The 19,609-nt window shown below is 44.5% G+C and overlaps 1 protein-coding gene across 1 annotated transcript in view; it reads left to right on the top strand.

Moving 5' to 3' along the window:
• Positions 1–19,609, top strand: part of znf407 (zinc finger protein 407) — a 139,912-nt gene that overhangs the window by 61,279 nt on the left and 59,024 nt on the right. The window contains exon 5 of the mRNA XM_072394749.1: positions 3,522–3,596. Within this exon, the coding sequence (XP_072250850.1) occupies positions 3,522–3,596 (75 nt within the window). The remainder of the gene's footprint in view (positions 1–3,521; positions 3,597–19,609) is intronic.

Below are 19,609 nucleotides of genomic sequence, written 5' to 3' on the forward strand. Positions count from 1 at the left end.
CAGGAACACCATTAGGCAAATGAAGTTGTTTGTATCAAATATTGACATGTTATCTCTTCATCGTCAGGCGGCGGGAGGGAAGAAAAAGAGAAAGATTGTAACTGTGGGTAATTGAGCCGTGTCTCTCCTGCTTATCGGTAAAGCTCCGGCACGTCACGGACCTAACGAGCTGTGGCGCGCCGATTAGTCTGAAGGGAAAGTCGAACGTGAAACACCAGAGCCTCCGTCTTTCTTTCTCTTTTTCTTTCTTTTTTTTTTTTTTTCCATATCTGCAATGGATATTATGAGCCTCCCCGGAGGGCAGAGGCACAGCCTTATTAGTTCAATTCATGAGGGGGAAGAGAATTGATATGGATGAATGGCATGTTAAAGTATCCCTTTGTTACAATAACCATCAAGGCTGATGGTTTGGGCTGATGATGCAGCCCAAGGCAGCAGGACGACAAGCTGAGGCCTTGACCTGGATGGCAGAGGATGCACACACACCATAGGCAGGGGGCTGATTACACACTGCCTTAAACAAATGGATTTGCCCCCTTAACATTTAGATATGGGATCTTTGTGTGTGTGTGAATGTGTACGCTTGATGGATTCGGTACTTGTGGATGACTTTTTTGTACTGAAGAATCACCATCCGTACTGGCATTTGTATGTGTGTGTGTGTGTGTGTGTGTATGCCAACAGCAGTTCATCTCAACATTAACAAGAATAGTAGTTTGTTTCTGATAATCACACGGTGAGCAACTAATTGGGAATCTGTTATCACCCTTTGTGTGCAAAGTGAGTTTCTATTCTTCCATTTATCTATGGTTATTTAGCTTTCTGCATGGTATTTAGCATTTCTGGGAATATTAACATCCATTCGTATGTGTGTGCTTGTGTGTGTTTGTGTGGATATAAACGCAGCCTGTGCCAGGTGCCTCCACAGGGCATTAACCATCTTGCACTGGCGCCACTCTGAAAATAATCCAGTAAAAAAAAAAAAGGGGTGAGATGAGAATCTCACAACATGCCAGTTTGATTTGTACCCCTTGCTATCAAAGAATGCTAATTAAAATCATATTTTGCATATGTCTTGTCTTTCATGCGCATATGCAAATTGCCCCTGTTGCCTTTCAGCACTCTGTAATTAGGTTTATGAAGGACAGCTGTAATACATAATTAACAGAAATGTTTGCAAGCTCTTTTTTTCCCCACGTCTAAACACGACGACTTAAACAAGCACGCGTGAAGTGTTTCAAGGCTGTGCTTTTCTCTCAAATGTATTGATAAATTCTTTTATGCTCAGTCCCCCCCCCCCCCCAAAAAAAAACCCGCTCAGAGATATCTTAATTATGCTGTTTGTTTATTTATAGATGATCGTGTCAGTCAGAGGCACTTGGAGTAGGCCAAAAAAGCTCAACATTTTGATCTTGCCAGTCTCCCACATTGGAATGTACAAGATTTAGTCATCCGCTCGCTCCCAGTTTAACTCCAAGGCAACATTGTGGACGGGTGGATGGATTGAGTTAGAGAGGATTGAGGAAATCTAGAGTGATGATAATGAGGCAAAACAGTGGAACATGTTTGAATATTTATATGATGGTGTTAGTTAGAGTCGGCCTCAGGGGCCTCGATGACGGACGGGACTCTGGGGCCATGATGGGACACAGCACTGTGTGTGTGTGTGTGTGTGTGTTGTCCACACATGGGGGGGGGGTAACTGACATGGCAACATAAATGGTGAAATAATTATGCTTTTGCTTCTCGAAAGACTGACTATTCAGTGAGAATGAAAGCCTCAGAAACTCTCACAGGTTTTCCACAGAGAAAATAGAATAATGATCGACTGGGACGAAAGGCAACTAAAAACATCCAGAAGAGAACAGAAAAAAACCACTGGTCTCTGCAGCGACAGTGCCAACCACATGACTGTCGGCTGAACTCCCTCTGCCTCTTTCATGTAGCTCCATCCCCGGCTCTCAGATGTGGTCATTGTCTCTCAGTTGCACAATAATGGGAAGTGATGGGTGCTAAATGAAAAGGCCAGAGGATGAAAACACTGGTGAAGCAGCTTGGATGTCAGAGTAGTTAGTCCTGTCATCCGTTCATTATGTTTTCATATGCTGTTTGGGAGACACGGTAAACTCAGGGCCCTCGACAAATTCAGGACATTGTGGTCACGCTCAAGCAACAGCACCCTGGCATTATTTGATGATTTTCGCATGCTATTGCATGTACTGCAGATACGAGAGCATTTAAATCCTTGCACATGTGTAGATGTTTGTGTGACACTTTTATTTACATCATGGGGTACACTTTGCCAATGTTTGGAACTGAAAAGTCCCAGTTTCAGCTGTGTAAAAAAAACAAAGTCCAGTTAGTTCGCAGGCTTTGCTAATCAGTGAATCATGAAACCTGCTGCCAATCAACCTGATAAATAGGTCATCAACAAGCGTGTCCACCTCTGTAAAAGCAGAAGTTTTGTCAGTTTGTCGGTCTGGTGCATTCAGGTGTGTGTTAACGCAGTGAGGATCTTAGTGAGACAACTGTTGCTGCCCATAAATCCAGCTGCTTTTAAGACCATTTCCAAACAACTTTGAGTCCATCATTCCACAGTGAGAAGGATGCTTCGCAAGTGAAAAATATTCAAGACATCTGCCAGTCTTCCACCCAAAGATGGGGCCATGCAACGCTCAGGAAAACTACAAAAAGCCAAAGAGCTGAATCTAAGACTCCACGGGCCTCAGTGTGCATGCTCAATGTTAAAGTTCATGACAGTACGCATAGAAAAATACTGAACTGGACTAAAACGTGACAGCAGGGCTTAGGTTTGCAAAGTTAGACTTTGGCTCTCATTTAATGACTTGTCTGTTATCAGTTAAAAGAATAATAGTGATTGAATAAAAAAAATGTTCATAGTAGCTGTATTGTTTCTGTTCTGAAAGCTTGTTGTGAAAGTTTTTTTTTCCTTTTTTTTTCCTCCTGATAAAATTCAAGGAATACGAGAGAGGAATGGCTTTGTGTTCTCACGCAGTTCAATGAGCATGTCCAACAGAGGCGAACCGATGGCAGCAAATGAACTCTTTCATGTTCAATGGAATCATTCAAGAAAAAGCAAACAGAAAAACAAAGTGGCTATGTCCTTCCTGTGCTACAGCTCAGTTGTGGAAACTGAGAAACTACATTTGTGCTTGAGCCTCACTGAAAGAAGTGTTTCAGAGGCCGTGTGCCAGTCGTGGTGCAGGGACAGCAGATGCTGTGTTGATGTGGTCATGTCTTAGATAGTTTTAAAATCTGATCTAATCTACAGTAGAAGCAAACTCGTTCCTGAGGTGCGACTGTTGTTCATAAAACGAGGAGGAGACCTGGAGGATGGATAACAGCAAACAAACGCACTAAACTCCAGTTTGCTGTGTCAAATGCAGCATTGGCCCAGGCGCAGGAGCGTGTTCTCCACACTAAACTCTAGCTTTAATCCTCACTGCGAAGTTTGACGATTTTCCTTTGTTAACGCTTGTCAACTCTCTGTGTGTTTTCAGATGGGCCTTTGTGATGAAGAAGCACCTCAGTACCCACCTGCTGGGCAAACACGGAGTCGGTCAGCGCAAAGAGCGGTAAATCAAAGCCATGAGACGGCATTCTTTATGAGTCATTATCTGAGTTCTGATCCACAGTTCAGTCTGGGAGAGAATGTTTTGCTATGTTCGGAGGGCATACTAAAGACTTTCTACATGTTTCTGGGAAAATCTTTTCTGTTGAAAAGAAAGAAGACTGGAAACTGACTGACACGAGTTAGAAAATGAAGCCAAGGTTTTAGAGAATGTCTGCAACAAATTCTGTGGAGGTCTGCATGCTTTTAAAGCACAAATTCCCCCGCTAGCTAGATATAACTTGAGATGCTCCCTTTTCTTAATGAGTTAAATGGCTTTAACTCATTCTGTCTGTTTCGGTCTCTTCGGCCTTTTTTTTTCTGTCGTACTTTATCTCGCTCTCTCCCTCGTCTCACTCTCTGCTCTCCCTCTTGAATTAAGGATGAAGGATGTTTCTTTTGCTGTTTATGCCTGTGTATGTGAATTAGTCTTTTCCGTGTATCCGTAATGCCTCACGCCAGGCCCTGCCTATCAGAAACAGAGCCCTGCTGTCAGTGTGTGTGCGTGTGCATGCGTGAAAGATGAGGAGATGAAGTTGTGAGACCCCCCCCCCACCCAAACCCCTGACAAGCCAAAACGAGACGTTAAACACCTCTCAATCTGTCAAGTGAGCTGCTAAAATAGAAACAGACCCGCTTTTTCATTACTCCGCATCCAAATTGATACTTTTGACAACATGCAGTATTAGATGTGACAAGTGGCTTCAGATATAGAAGTAAGCAGCACCACCAGATGCCTCCCCATGTCTCAGACATTATCAGCTAAATTCCTACTGTCAGCTGCTCATCTGGATTAGATGGAAACAAATCCTCATATTGTCAATTGCTTCAAGTCTGTTTCATCCACATTTGTGTGACTGTAACCTTTATTTACCCATAGATTGTCGACAGAGCTCCATACTTCTCTTGTACCATCATACTTCACAGCCACAGTTACACTTCTGCGACTTGTGCTTAATGCAGTCACTATCTTTTGCCTCGAGGCTGATTGACCACAGGCTCGTACCACCGATCTGTGGAGTGGAACATCTCGGTTGCTCTGGTCCAACTTGCACCTGAGGACTCAAAGTGAACAAATAGCCCAATATGTAGTGAATATAAGTATAATATAAGTTTAAAATGAACAACAACAAAAAAAAACACACATTCTTACACACACACACACATGCACACCCATACAAATAATGTATGTTTACTCCCAATAGGTAAACTTGCATGTTGTGTAGTTACATTTATGGAGAAAGACAAACTGTCCTCTCCTGCACCTGTAAACCACCATCAAAAGATCATTCTTTCCCTCCTCTTTTCTCTCATCGTTTTCATTGCACTCTTTCACTTACATTTGAATATGCACAGACAGAGACATGCGAGCAGACACGCACACACACACACACACACACACACACACACACACACACACACACACACACACACACAGACAGTCCCCTGCATGAGGGAGGACAGCCACAAGGTTTGTTCTATTTAAACCTGTAAAACACGGTGTCATCATTTTTCTGACAGTCCTGCAGACAGAATTTATCTCATCATTAATTAACCATCATATTTCCAACACAGTGCAGCTTAATTAGCACAAGGTCATTGGGGAGGGCTTATTAAGTGGAACAAATTTGGGCAAGTGTAAGAGAGGAGGCAGAGGATGCAGGATGGAAGAGGGAGAAAGAGAGATGGGATGACAAAGAGATGGGCAGAGAGAGGAGATGAAAGAAAGAGAAGAGGAGAAAAGGAGAAAGTAACAAAGTGTGTGTGTGTGTGTGTGTGTGTGTGTGTGTGTGCGTGTGTGTATGAGTGGTTTGGGTCGACTTGACAGTGCTGGCTCAGTGATTGATAACTGCACTGGTTTTGAGAGCCCAGACCTGGAGACTAGGACGGCTGCCGAGGGAGAAAGAGAGACAGGGAGAGGGAGAGGATGGGGAATTGTGCACACGTGTGTGTACGTACGGGAGTGTGTGTGTAGGGGGGTGTATCTGAACCAGCAACTAGGGACCAGTTTGAGGAGGGGTGGGGAGTCGAGAGGCAATGGGGGTGGTTGGGGGGAGCCAATTGCAAACATATGCTGGCTGGCAGGCGGTGGAGAGATGGATTGCAGTGGGACAGTGTCAGAGAGGCAGTTTCATCACCATCTCTACAGCCCTGTTCACCAGGTATTTTTAGAACACTTGGGAGATCTGTTAGTCAAAGGAAGAGAAGAGGTGGAGGAGGAGGAGAAAAAGGCCTGACTAGCCGTAGGTTACACCAGGCCCCACTTAGCCAAATGTGTCTGGGACCTCAAACACCAAGTTATTTTGGGTGGGTATCTGTGAGGAGGATTAAGTCCCACTGATATGGATTTTCAAAGGTTGACAGTGCTTTATATTTCACCACTATCCTACTTTTGTTAATCAGCCTAAACTATTCGATATCATGTAAGTAGGCACAGGCAGCGAGCTGCTGCGGTGTAGTGCAGTCGACCACCCTTTATTGCTTAATTTATCCTTTTGTTTAGTTTTTTGGTGTTCAGTGTTATTACAGCATAGCAGACTAAACAGAACATTCCAAATATATGCATATGCTGAATGTTTATTTTCTCACTTATTTTGAAAACTGCAAATTCAATGCTAGCAGTGTCTCATTTGCCATTTTTTGCTAAGTCTGACCTGTATACTGATTGTTAATATCTGATGGCAACAACCGTTTGTTGTGCTTGTTGCAGTGAGACTGGCACAACAGAATGTATGAACAAAGTATTGAAGCATATCGTCCACAGTGCTAAATCTTTGTAGCATTAGTTGTTGCTTTGGTTTGGTTTGAATCTGCTCTGAGAGGCTACTTTAGGCTGCTTTTGAATAGTATTGATTAGGTATACACTCACTAAGCACTTATCTTTGGTCGTCAACCAGCAAATTTTCATGGCATATGGGATCCTCTCTGTAAACATGCTTGTTTAATAAGGCTGAATGTAACAAAACCACGTGAAGATCATCCATAAAAACAGGACTACCGCTTTAAAAACACAACGTTTTCTTTTCATATGAGAAAAACTGTTTATTTGATACCTGTATGAAATTAGGACACGGCTTCTCATTGCAATCACTCCTCACTAATGAATAGTGGACCGGTGGCTGGCGCTGGTCAGATCTGACTTTAAATAAAAGGCTAATATTAGCCCCTTGTATTGTTCTAACCCCAGCGGGGGGGAAAAGAGGAAGATGAATCGAAGGGGAGGAAGGGTGAGACGACCGACTCTGACTATCTGACAGGTTCTGGGTGAGAGAGAGGGAGCGAGAGAGATAGAGCTGAACTGTTAGAAAGTGACACAACTAGGTCTTCGTCTCAGTCACACCACCACTCCTCACTGCAGGCACTGAGTGGAGATGAGGGCTTTTTGTCCTTTTATCTGCCTGCATGTGTGTGCTGTCACATACAAGTATACTTCTGAGGAACGCACGTCCTCACAAGTTTACGAGAACCTGCCACAGCTGTGTGTGTTGCGGCCTGCAGTGATCTCCGAAGGTTTTTATTGGGACATTTTTATTACAGCTCAGATTCATAATGGGTAGCTGTTGTTTTTCTTATCGCATATTTGTAGCATCACACAGAGCAGAATTATCTTCAGCATATACTCTGCTGTATTCAGTTTATGGATGCGCAGTCTGCGTTAGCCTAGTGGGGACAAGCATTGCTAAGTCTCAGCTGTAGAATCTGCTAACGTGTCCGTTATGGGTAACAAGCTTTACTCCTCTGGAGTGAAAATCCAAATACTTTCCGTGTGAATAAAGAAAGTATTTTGTCTGTCAAAGTTTGTCTGAGAACTTCAGCTCTGCTTTGTCTCTTATCCGCACCTTTTCCACATATTTCACCTCATAGTTTCATTTTTAATCCTTACAGCTCACCGTTACGACCGTGGTGTTTGTTTCAGGTTTTACGTGTGTGTGTGTGTGTGTGTGTGTGAACTCCCTGCTGTAACAGGCACCTAAACCAACACTCTGCCATTAAGGGGCGTGGCTTAAGAGCATGATTGACGCTAGCAACCTTGACTCAATTGCTTGTAATTAGTTCTTAAAAACAGGGCTCCAAAAGACAACTGACCTGTCACACATACCTGCTTTCATAGGTAATTGTTAAAACGGCTGCCATTTTCACGCTTGTAATAATAAACTCCTTGAACTAATACACTCATCACTCTTGGAACTAGAGTGCTGACAACCCAGAAGAAAGAGATATTTGTTTGAAGTAGGTGGGAGAGCACAAAGCACAAAACGTGCAGCTTGAAACAAGGTTTTTTAGTGCGTTGGAGGTTTTCTAATTGTAAACACACACTTGTGTTTTTCTTTATAATTTGTAACATTACAACATGTCAGAGACACTGAATTTGGTGCTGAAGTCCCTTGGAGGAAAACAGAAAACCAGGTGAAAAGGCACGCAGATCCAGAAATAACTGGCGTGATGCATGCAGCGCAGGTGTGATGACTCACAGAATGAAGACAGGGAAATTCAGAGCATCTGTTGTTGCACGACTGCAGTGGGAAGTGTGTGCAGAATGACTGTTTTTGCATTTAAAGTGCTCGCAGAGAGACGATGTAGATTACGTAACTGTGTTTTTATTTGTCTTTAAGCTTGGCCACTAGAAGTCATTGTTTACAGGTTTGGCATTGGGGAAAATGGTATATATATATATATAGGACTATGCTGCAGCCGGTCGTGTTGCTGTAGCAGGGGCCGAGTTCGGCCGAGCGGGCATCTGGCTTTGCAGCGCAGGGCTCTGGGCTTGCAGCCGCGTCCCAGCATGCAGAGCAGCGCGGCCATATTGCTATGGCACAGAGGGCCGAGACCGTCCAGGCTGGATGGGGGTAGCGGGGGCGGAAGAGCCCTGCCTGGAGCCAGCATGGTGGCAATATGGACCACAAGGAGCAGGCAGGGGTCAAGCCACACAAAAACCTACCAGCCAGTGTGTGTGTGTGTGTGTGTGTGTGTGTGTGTGTGTGTGTGTGAGAGGGGTGGGGGGGAAGAGAGTTAGCAGTGTGATGAAGAGATAAAGAGTAGATAAAGACAACTCCTAATTCATTATAATAAATCCTTTCCCTTAATTATTGATAATGAATCTGCTCTTTAATCTTTCTCTTTCTTCCTTCCCTTATCTTCCTGTGTCAGCACTTTGTCTCTCTGGCTTGGTGTTGGGTGGTAAGGCCTAGTTTTCAGCCACCCAAGGGCAGCAGTCAATAACATCCTGTGCTGCTGGTACTGTAAGCAGGGATGTGAGAGCAGCCCTGAGAAGCCTGAAAAAGGCAGAGGCAAAATCTTAACTTGAAAGTAGCTGAGAATGTTGAAATTTCAATAAATCGCCCCCTCCAAAATAAATCCGTGTTCCATTTCAGATCCATCAAACGCTAGAAAAGAGACTTCTGTCCAGTTCTCAGGTAGGGTCATAACATGAACCCTGACCACATGCATCCGTAACCTCGGTGCAGTATCAGCAAGCTGATCTTGTGCCTTTTGCCCTCACTGGCCTCTGTTTCCCAGAGGTCTTTGCGGCCCTTGTAGTCCCTGCGTGGCACTGGCGACCCCTCAGACCTGCAGCTCACCTTTGTGTTTGCTGGCTGCTTGTTTGAACAGGAGCCAGTGGATAGCGCCTCCCTGTTTACCCCACTCAGTACTTCTTGGAGAATGAAACACTTGCAGAATGAGGGATCGCCTTAATATTGCTGTTAAAATTAAGCAATAATTAAAATTTGTTAGTTTAAAAGCCATCGCCGTCCATAAAAGTTTGATTACTGGAAAATTAGGTGCATTAAGTTTTTATGGGTTGGCCTGCGCGAACGCTTGGGAACGATTTTTATGCACTTGTCATGGGCATATGGTGCTGAACTGTGAGTGTGTGTGTTTGTTGGTGGGGGGGGGGGTGTGAGGGAAGTATGTTGCCACCCTGGAAAAGCTCTCCCACTTTAATGCTAAAAGCTCCTACTCCTGTGGTCTTACCCATCATTAGTTAAAACGCTGTACTGCTGCTGCTCGGGAGCGACAAAATGCCAATTATAAATCTGAATCTGTCTCTTGGAGTGGAGAGGTCAGAGGTCATGTGATGGTCATCTCATTTGCTCAGTGATATCACATCAGCTCTCATTTTGAAGCTGTGTATTGTTGGTCGCTTGAACACCGAGCTCCGTGTTGCAGGGTGCAGCGGGGTCCTATCGGCTCCTATTACTAACAGTAATGTTGGTCAGCAGTCGACAGCTCGTCCCAGAGCTGGAAGCCACTTGTCACGTCAGAGCAGCGTGACCTTGACTCGCGGACTAAATCTGCAGCCGTACTTCATCTCCTCACAACAGTGTCTACCTCATCTGGGTAGTGCACTTCCAACAGGCCCTCCAGCTTTTGAAGTTTTTCTTTTCCTAAGAATGATCTCACCCACCGCTCAAGCCCAAGTGACATTACTCAACCAGACAAGAGCAGAGAATGTGCACAGTTCACCTTCGTATTCATTTCACATCCTGTGGCACAAAACCAGGCAGTTCTACAGTGACACAATTGTGCAGCTAACTGTTGACAGTGGTTGGACATTATGCACAGTGGGACTGTGGAAAAACTGGGCTGTTGCCAGCGTGTTTTTCCTCCCTATTGAAACATCAGACTGTCATAGCAGAAATGGATGTTGCCAGGCATCACTAATGAACTAATTAATCAATGAATTAGCTGAGCAGCGATTAAATTAATGCGAGCTGGACGGGCAAGCGGCAGTCGTGGATATATCCTGGGGAAGGTGATTAACACACACACGGAACAGGCAGCGATCAACAAGGCCGCTATTAAGTTGGACAACTTCCTGAACTTTTCTCTTTACAGCTAAATATGGAACAGTTTAATTCATTTTGTTTTTATGTGAACTAGAGAAACATCATATTTTCCAATACGGCTGCACAGTGATGCTGTTATGGTGGGGAGGGTTTTCAGCAGAGACCGTTGTGCGTGTTATCTTCTGATACAAATAATGAAAATAAATGGTTCCCTGCAGAGGTTGTTGGAATAATACACATACATGTGCAATATATATGCCCTCATATGGAGCTAAGACAGAGACGCAAGTTTTGTAAGTTGCACATATGTTTTGTAACTTTTATCACTGTATTTTGACTGTGTGAAAGTACAAATCAGATCTACGTGGCTGGAAGTACAGATCAGATTTGCAAGAAATAATCAAATCTTGCGCCGATCAGTTCTTAAAGTCTGAAAATGCAAATCTAAGTGCAAAGCTTTTTGTCTCGCCTTTTTCAGGCCGAACTGAAGACCTAACGGAGATGCTCAGTTTGACTCACCAGTTACATTCATCTAATTGTTACCCAATCACCGTCTGAGCCGCAGCTGCGGCGGTGCTTTTCCACGCGGTACAGACTATGGCTGCAGAGCTCTTCTTCTCGATGTGGGATAATACGCACCATGTCAGTATTATTACACAGTCTAGCAAATTGAAATGGCATAAATACAATAATTTCTTTGTCAGGTAAGCTTGGCACGGATTTAAAGGGATAAGACAGTGTGGATACAGGTAATCGACTCCTTTCTCTAATGTGTGAACAATTATTTTTAAAAACTGTTCCTCTTTTTTCTGGGGAACACCCTGTACAATGTCAAGAAAACCTGGAACCAATAAATTTAAAGCTATGCTTGTACTTTGGAACAGCGATTTTCAAAGTGAGGTCAAAGCGAGCAGCCTGCGGGGGGGGGGGGGGCTGGCGCCCTGAGTATGTAAAGCTTAGATCTATCACTAATAACTAAGTCAACAACAACAATATTCCCTCTATGCTGAGTAAGTTCCAAAATGATGCACCATAGGGCCAGGAAGCTGGCTCTTGACCATCCAATAAAGAATTCATCAGCTTTAGCTTTGTGTGGGCTGTTGGTCCTGATCTGTACCACATCATATGCTGACATTCACCGTCTCAAGCCCACCCATTCTCTGCTTGATCTGAGACGTTACAAAATGCAGGGGTGGGTGAGCTGGACTGTTTGGGTAGTTGCGGGTAAGGCAGCATGTTTGGAAGGGGCATCTCCCTTGATTATATGACATCCTCCGGAAGACCGCTGGAGTTGTTTCCTCCATTACTTATAAGGGGGGGGAGAGGCCTTTTCACTATTGAGACTGTCGCTCTCAATTTGGGCTAACGGTAAGCATGCACAAGGTCTCCTGAACACCCCCCTCCACCCCACCTGCTCTCACTCCACTCCTTTTCACCACCCCCACTGGCACACACACACACACACATACTCACAGATACCACTCCAGCCACTCCCCCCCTTGCAGCGGGTCGCCGTGGTGACAGTTTGATTAGATCATCAATCGTGGCCGTTAACAGCGGTTTTCCTGAGCACCTGGACCGGCAGGTCACAGCTGGCTCTGAGCTACCGCTGTCCCCCTGACCCAGCAAAAATGCATGTGTGTGTGTGTGTGTGTGTGTGTGTGCGTGCACACTCATATGCTCTGTGCTCGCAGGCACACAACTGGACACGCAGTCCGTTTGTATTTGCGTGTTCGTGACAAGCGATTTGTGGTGTGTTGTGGACTTTAAAGTGCAGCTGGATGTGTGTTTTAGTGTTTGTTTTACAGTCCTCTCATGTCCATTTTGAATTGATCCGAGAGCAGTGCAGAGGCTGGTTTGGATGCTTCTTCAGTTCAGTACCATTTTGTGGAAACACATTTCTTTGGGGGGCCTTTTAGATGGAGCTTAATTTATGAAAATCTTGTGTCTGACCAGGGAGATTAAAAGACCAATGAAAGCTTTAATTTTATACTTCGGCCGCTTTCCGGGAAGTACGGAGATAAAGCGTACAAAATATAAATGTTAATCTGTGCTTAGAGACTGCTAGCAGAATAGAATAATAAAGCACACCCAGAAGAAACGGGACACATCTGTATCTGTGTGTTCTACCAGATACTTCCAGGAGTGTATTATTCTCTGCGCTTGCAGATACACTGATACCGGAGTGTAGCAGTTATGGCTGTTCATCTGGAACACCATACACACACATAGCCATAGCTGTGACACAGTGCTCCACAAACACACACAAACATAAATTCACCTGCCTCCACGCGTCATCTTCAGCGGCTGTATCAGGTTCTTCGTCGTTCTGGTAAAGCGGTTAAATTTATGGGCTAACAATAATGGGACAAAGTGTGTGTCTCATTGCGATTCCTCAGGTATTCCATGATTAAATAAATGTCCCCAGTCTTTTCATAAAGCTTGTTTATGGCAGCGTGGCACCATATGCTACTGCTTCCACCCCACCCACCTATCTCTTTCTCTCTTTTTCTTTGTCTCTCTCCCTCTCTCTCTCCCTTTCCCCCCCGTTTCACTCTGTGCTTCATACCTCGCCCTGCTCTGCCTCTACCAGATGCGGGCCAGCCATCATTCTGTGGCGAAGTCGTGGTGGGGAAGCTAAAGTTGTGCATTAACATGCAGGGGCCATCAGAGAGTGATTATTATATCCATCTGCTCTGTTCATAGGTGCTACTTAGTAAATTGTCCACGCTGTGATGGCACAATGGTAACGATATGACTCAAGAGTTAGATCTTTTCTGTTAAGTAGGGACTCGCGTGGGGCTTATTTGTTGCATTTCTTTTTTCAATCTTCTGGTTCCTCTCAGGCCCATGTGGTTCTGCCCTGTTGACCTGGGCCTGAAGCTTCAGGGTGCAGTTACATGAAAAAAACACTCCAAATATTTTTGACTACGCAAAATTGCAAAAAGTCGGCTCTGGTAATTACTTCTCAAAAGCAGTATACAGCTATGTGTGTGTCTGACTCGTGTGTGTGTGTGTCTGACTCGTGTGTGTGTGTGTGTCAGGGGAAAGAGAAAAAAAAGTTTCTACAAAGCAAAGCAGGAAAGCAATTAACTTCTCCAGCCAGGACATGGCAGTAAACACATGTGATACTTCGCTTTATTGTCTCGTTTGGTTTCGTGTGGTACACCGTCAGACACTGAGACTCAGTCTGTATACTCCAGACCTTTGTTGTGATTATTAATGGCCATTTCACATTAACCTCACTCTGCTAATATACTCGACAATGGCCCAAATCACCTGAGCGATGAGGACGATGGAGGCGGCCCTGTCCCCCTTGTCCAGCCAATGCTATAACAGCTACTCCACTACCACCCCCCCCACACCCTCCCTCCAACCAATGACCAAGATTAATGGAACCTCCGCCGTTTTTAATTAGCATGGCTGCAGTCATCAATTACGTCTGCCCCACCCCAAATACAAATATTGTTATATTTGAGGGGAAAATTCTTGATTTATTTCATTGTGGTGGCCAAAGGAGTGAGATGAATGGCCTCCCATCATGGTCGTTTGTGGAGATGAGGAGGAGGAGAAGAGAGTGGAGAGTGGGATGGCGGGGTAATAAGATCAGTAGAGGGAAGGAGGGGTGGTCGATCACAATGTGCAGTAGAGGACGTGCGTATAGCTGGCCGGGGTAAAGTCGAGTCTAACTGGGTCCGACCAGTTTGAGTCTCAGCGTCCCCGTACAGGGATCTGACTCCACCTGTCCAGAAACTTAATTAGATTCCCTAAACCCAGAGCTGCAGCACACCGGTCGCTTTCTGTTTAGCCAATTTAAGTAACAGGTAGTTGTAAATTTATTACAAATCATTATTACACACTACCAGCCAACGAGCTGGTTAGCAACCCCAGTGACTTCAAGTGTGGGAACGTGTAGCAAGAACTACAGTATTTCAATAGTTACCAAAAATGCACTATAGAGCTGTTTTAGTATCAGATTTTTGTACATATTGATAAAAAGCACAGCACAGAAGTGATGTAAGATGAGTGAGATTGATCTACACTGCAGATCTTTATTCTGAGGCAATCTGAAATTGTAACTGCGCGCACGTGGGACAGACCTCGGCCTTGTAGTTATGAGCCCGATGTGCTTCGAGAAGACCGTGAGAGGACAGGGATCAGGGAATTAGTGGACAGCTGAGCCGGTGTGCTGCCGAGTTAGCAACACTAGTGAACAATTGGCAACTTTGTTTTCACAGCACTGCATGATTTGCCATCATGAATTGAATTAAAACCACTAAAGAGGATGTCATTTATTACTGGGGTGTTAAACAGGGCCAAAAACCGAAGCTAATGTCCAAAGATCAGACGGAAGGTATTAGTCATATCACACACTGTATAACAAAGGAAACTATGTTTTACGATGCTGGGAGAGATGTCACGGCAGGAGAGGGAGGCTAAATCCAGAGAGGCATGAAAGATGAACTGTTACATTAGAAAACAAGACTACGGCACAAAGTTACCTTCTCTGTCGGGCTGTATCTCAGTGCTCAGTCACTGCTGGCTCCTTGGTCCTGGCAGCCTGATGCTGATGGAGAAATAAGTGGTGAACAGCTATCTGCTATCAATCTCATACAATTCTGCTGGCTTCTGCATCCTCAGGGAAACATCTGGGTATATAATCCTCTTGCCTAAAATGAGCACCACACAGTTTTTTCACGTCTCTTCACCTGTACAAAGTGCATCCAGGCCAGGGAAGCCTACTTTGTTCGCTCTTTTAGCTTTTGACACAAGCAACAACAAAAGCAGCAAACATCTTGACTTGCGTTGGTTGTGATCCCACCTTTTTTTTTTCTCCATCAAAAAGGACAAAAGGCAGTGTGTTTCGTTTCATTCTGGTTAGCCAGATCAAGCAGCCCCGTCAGCATATGCCCTGGAAAAATAAAATGAGTCAAGCCATGTCACAATGAATGAGTGTATTCTAATCACATTTGTCCTGTGCTGGCAGTGTTCTTTACAGGTGACACCTTCTTCCAGTTGCTGTGCTGGAAAGCCGGTTAGGTTTGCTGCTTCGCTTTTTGCCACGGACACAACATCCCTCAGTACAGTTAAGCACAGTGCACTACACAGCGGCATCTCGTCCACATACATAGGTGTTTTAAAGAAAAAAAACCAGAAGGCATCAGCACAATTCGGTGCTACAACTTGATGTGTTTGTCTCTGAATGTGCTTCATCCAGAATACAGTATTTGCAGTGTTGATGAATGCAGACCGGACTTGTGGCTAAATCCTTCCCAGTTCAGCTGGTTCAGCTTGTTTTGATATGATGTGGCAGAGAGAAAAAAAAAAGATACAGCACAGACACGGTAATTGGCTTTATTTCCACTTGCTGTTTTTTCTTTGAGAGGTTCTGCTGGCTCTTATTCTACTCAAGTCTAGACTTGTTTTTTCTTAGCATATTAGCGTTCTTGTTTAAATTGAGTTATGAAGAAAAATAAACTCCTCCAAAACTCTTATTTGAAGAAGGAACAAAAAAGAGAAAGGCTGCAGTAAAGTAGTTCATAAGTGATTATCCTTGTGCAGCTCCTTTCTGCAGTTCAGCAGTGCATTTGCTAAATTCTGACTTGGATGTTTCATGATAATACTGCGAGAACGCTGCTTTATGACTTAAAGAGGTGCCTCTCTGCCTCTCTGTGGTTTGCGAGCTTGGATGTTTGCGCTGCGGTGAGCCACAATGCTATTTCACTTCTGATGGCCACACGCACACACAGATTTTATGCCCTCACCGCCACAACCATCGCCTGCCCACTGACTCAGGAGAGAACGGTGGGAAACATCTTGAATATTTTATGAGGCCCGGGAACCCCACCTCTGTCTTCCCCACCCTGCACACCACGGTCGCCGTGTCCAGCAGCGCACACACACTCACATACACACCAGCAGAAAGAAATAATGTTTTAAATGCAATCATTGTCAGGCCCAAACAATGTCATTTATCAAGGGAGCATTTGGGACTGTATAATAAGTTTCACATTATTAATACAATTTTTCATCCTCTGTCAAGCCTATCTGATTTATGGCACGCGTGTGATCTAAGGTGATCATTGAATTACAATTCCAGTAATAAGAGAGAGGATGGACCTGGTCTTTTACTTCTACGCAATGGAGCACAACCCGCCCCCCCCCCCTCGCATCACCACCACCACCCTACTTGCACACAAACACACACACTCTCTTACAGCTCTGGATAAACAGCGTTTCGTTGCAACTGTTACCGCTACCTGTGTTTAACTTTTATAGAGCAGCATCACTAAATATTTGTGAGTTAAGCCAACATGCTAGCTTCCTAATTTCAGTAAAGGGGGGAAGAGAAGAAGAGAACAAACTAACCCGGGCCTTGTTAATTAGATAAAGGACAAAGCTCATTATTCTAAAATGATATTGGGGCCCGGAGAGTAAATATGAGCTGCCTGTTAGGGGCTCGGTAATGGGACGGAGATGCAAGTCGTTACAGGGCCGAATGATTTACAGCTAGATGCTCTTTGATGTATAGACTGTACCTTTTATTAAGTGGCTGTCGTTACGGTCACTGGCTCAGTCATTTCCCTTTTTGTCTAATCAAAATCCATATCCAGACACCCCGCCATCCAGAGCCCAGCTGCTCCAAATGGGAAAGAAAATAGAACGGGGAATGCCGGAGTTCCTTCCCACGGCCGGCTCCTCTACTCCCTCCCAGCCTGAGCTCTCGTTTAGGGAACGCTTATGATGCAGATAATATAATCTAAGAAATGGCAACAACGAATAAACAAATGGAAATGTTAAATTCTTTTGAGGTAATTAAATAAATAAGACTCCCATCATAACACTTGAGATATAGTCTGAACAAGAATTTTCACTACTGGCGCTCTTGCTTCAGCTTTATCAGATTAGCTTGTTGTTGAGGACCGGCTGATGGGTGTCGTACATCACCCTGTTTGATTTCCGTTTAGAGCAAATTTGGGGAAGCCGCTAATTGGATTGTGGGAGCGTAGCCCCGGTTAAAGATGGTAAACAGCAGAGCGGGCTTGTCCCTCAACTCTTAGCCCCACAGGCTTCAAAACCGCCAACTCTCCTCAGGATCGCCACAATTTATGACAGATTTTCTCTGTGTTCTTAAAAGATAATTAGGTTTATCACCCATTTTTTCCCTCTCAGCCCCCCCCTTCTCATTTCTTCTTTTTTTGTGTACCTGAGAGCACACAATTGCAGCATAAAAACATAAATATTTCTGCTGCACAGCAGCGCTGGCAGGTGAGCCTAATGAAATTCTAGGAGTGTAATTTGATTTACGAGGTGCTAATGCGGCCTGATATTAGAGAGAAAAAGCTCTGATATGGCTGCCTTGTGCTGTATTTAAGGCCTATCAGAGGCCTGATAAAGAGCATCCTGTCCTCAGCACGGCGGCTGAGTTATTGTTGCAGATATTCATATTGATAGTAATTCTTCCCGACGCAATTTAGTGCGGGTAATATATAAATATGGAGATAATAGTTAATTTTGGTGGCTGCTCAGATTGCGATGCTTTAAATTCAAGAGTTACAAAAAAAAAAAAGAAAAAGAAAAAAAAACTTTGAGCTGTGAAGCATCTGGACACTTTTTAAAGTGCCGCTTAAAGGATGTGTGGAGGGGTTGGGGAGAGGCCCTTTGACCGCGCCGCAGCGCATAAATCAGATTTTCACTAATTTCAGCAGGAAGTTCTTGATTTGCTGCCTTTTGGTTGAAACATCTTGATTAATAGTCCAATATCTGTAAAACCTCTTAAGCTTTTAAGCGAGCTGAGTCTGGAAACAAGACGTCATACACGTGGAGAAAGAGATCGTGTCGTGTGGCCCGTTCACTTCTAGAAAGAACTTATAGTTGAAGTTTGTGCACGTGTATGAGCGTGCACCGGGGGTGTGTCTACATTTATGCGCACATGTACTTCTGAGGGTCATATCTAGGGTTGTGTATTTGGGACCACTGAGCTATGGCTCATAATAAAAACAGGCAATAACAGGGCCACCACAGGGGGACCTGGCCTTTGTGCCTCCTCCTCACTCCCCGCTCCCCTCAGTGCCACCTCCCTACACCCCCCACCCCTTTCCCTAAGTTATGGGCTGAATAACAGCGCAACAATATTAAGATAACATTTCCTGATTGTTTGTCAGGCAGGAGGCTCCTTCACCCCGCTTTCATCACGTCCACCGTGTTCATTAAATTGACAATTTGTATTTGCCCTACAGCAGGATAAACAGGAGCTTATCTGATGGGCTTGGTCTTTTATTATTTATTTCATTATCTTCTTCTCCCCCTCCTCCTCCCTCCTCTCTTTCTCTTGGGATTGAAGGTAAACATAAATCAGCAACAGCATCTCTGTTGTGTGCTGTTGTTTATATTGCAGTCATATGCAGCAGCACTCATCTCAGAGGAGCTTCTTCTATGATACTCTGTAGACGCATGAGGCCTCTTCATGGAGATTTTAGTGCTTGCTTTGTGTGACATGCTTTCAGTGCACTCCTGCTGGTGTCAGTATGACATAACTCAGTGGCTATTCCGCTTTGAAGCCCTGTTCTATGTGGACCTGCTCCTGAGAGTTTCCTCTTCTTTTTCTCAGCAGAGTTGTGTGCAGCAGGTTCATTTAAATGTTAGAAAGCACCTTCCCGGAAACCGGTTTGAGTACCCTCAGACCACATTGACTGTAGAGCTTTCTAAAGCACCGTGAGGGATGATGTTGCCCTCCTCAATATGTTAGCCGGAGAACAAGCCTGTCGTCGGTCAACATTGTGCCCGCAAAACGAAAACTAACGAAGCCGGCGCCTTTACTTAGGAAACAGTTGTCCCCGAAATTGAATCTTTTACCCATTTTTTACCCAACACCCCCCTCTAATCAAGTTTCAATTGACTGCCATTGAAGGAAGAGCTTCTCCTCAGACACATACATAGGTCCGAACCCAGTCAGACACCATTTAAGTCCTACTCAGTCTTCCTCCCAATATCTTGGAGAGCTCAGGGCCAAATGATTTAATCTTCATTCAGCTAATTTAGTCTGGATTTAAGCTGCCGGGTTGTCGAAGTGCAGAGTGATGGAGTCTGAAAACAGGATGAGAGAGAAAAAGGGAGAGGAGGGGAAAACGGAAGGAAGGAGAGAGGGAAACAGAGAGATGAAGTTGATAAAGCGATAGAGGGAGAAAGA

The sequence above is a fragment of the Leuresthes tenuis genome, unplaced genomic scaffold (genome assembly GCF_036924035.1).
Source record: "Leuresthes tenuis unplaced genomic scaffold, fLeuTen1.0.hap1 SCAF_10, whole genome shotgun sequence".
In the NCBI taxonomy this organism is placed as follows: domain Eukaryota; kingdom Metazoa; phylum Chordata; class Actinopteri; order Atheriniformes; family Atherinopsidae; genus Leuresthes; species Leuresthes tenuis.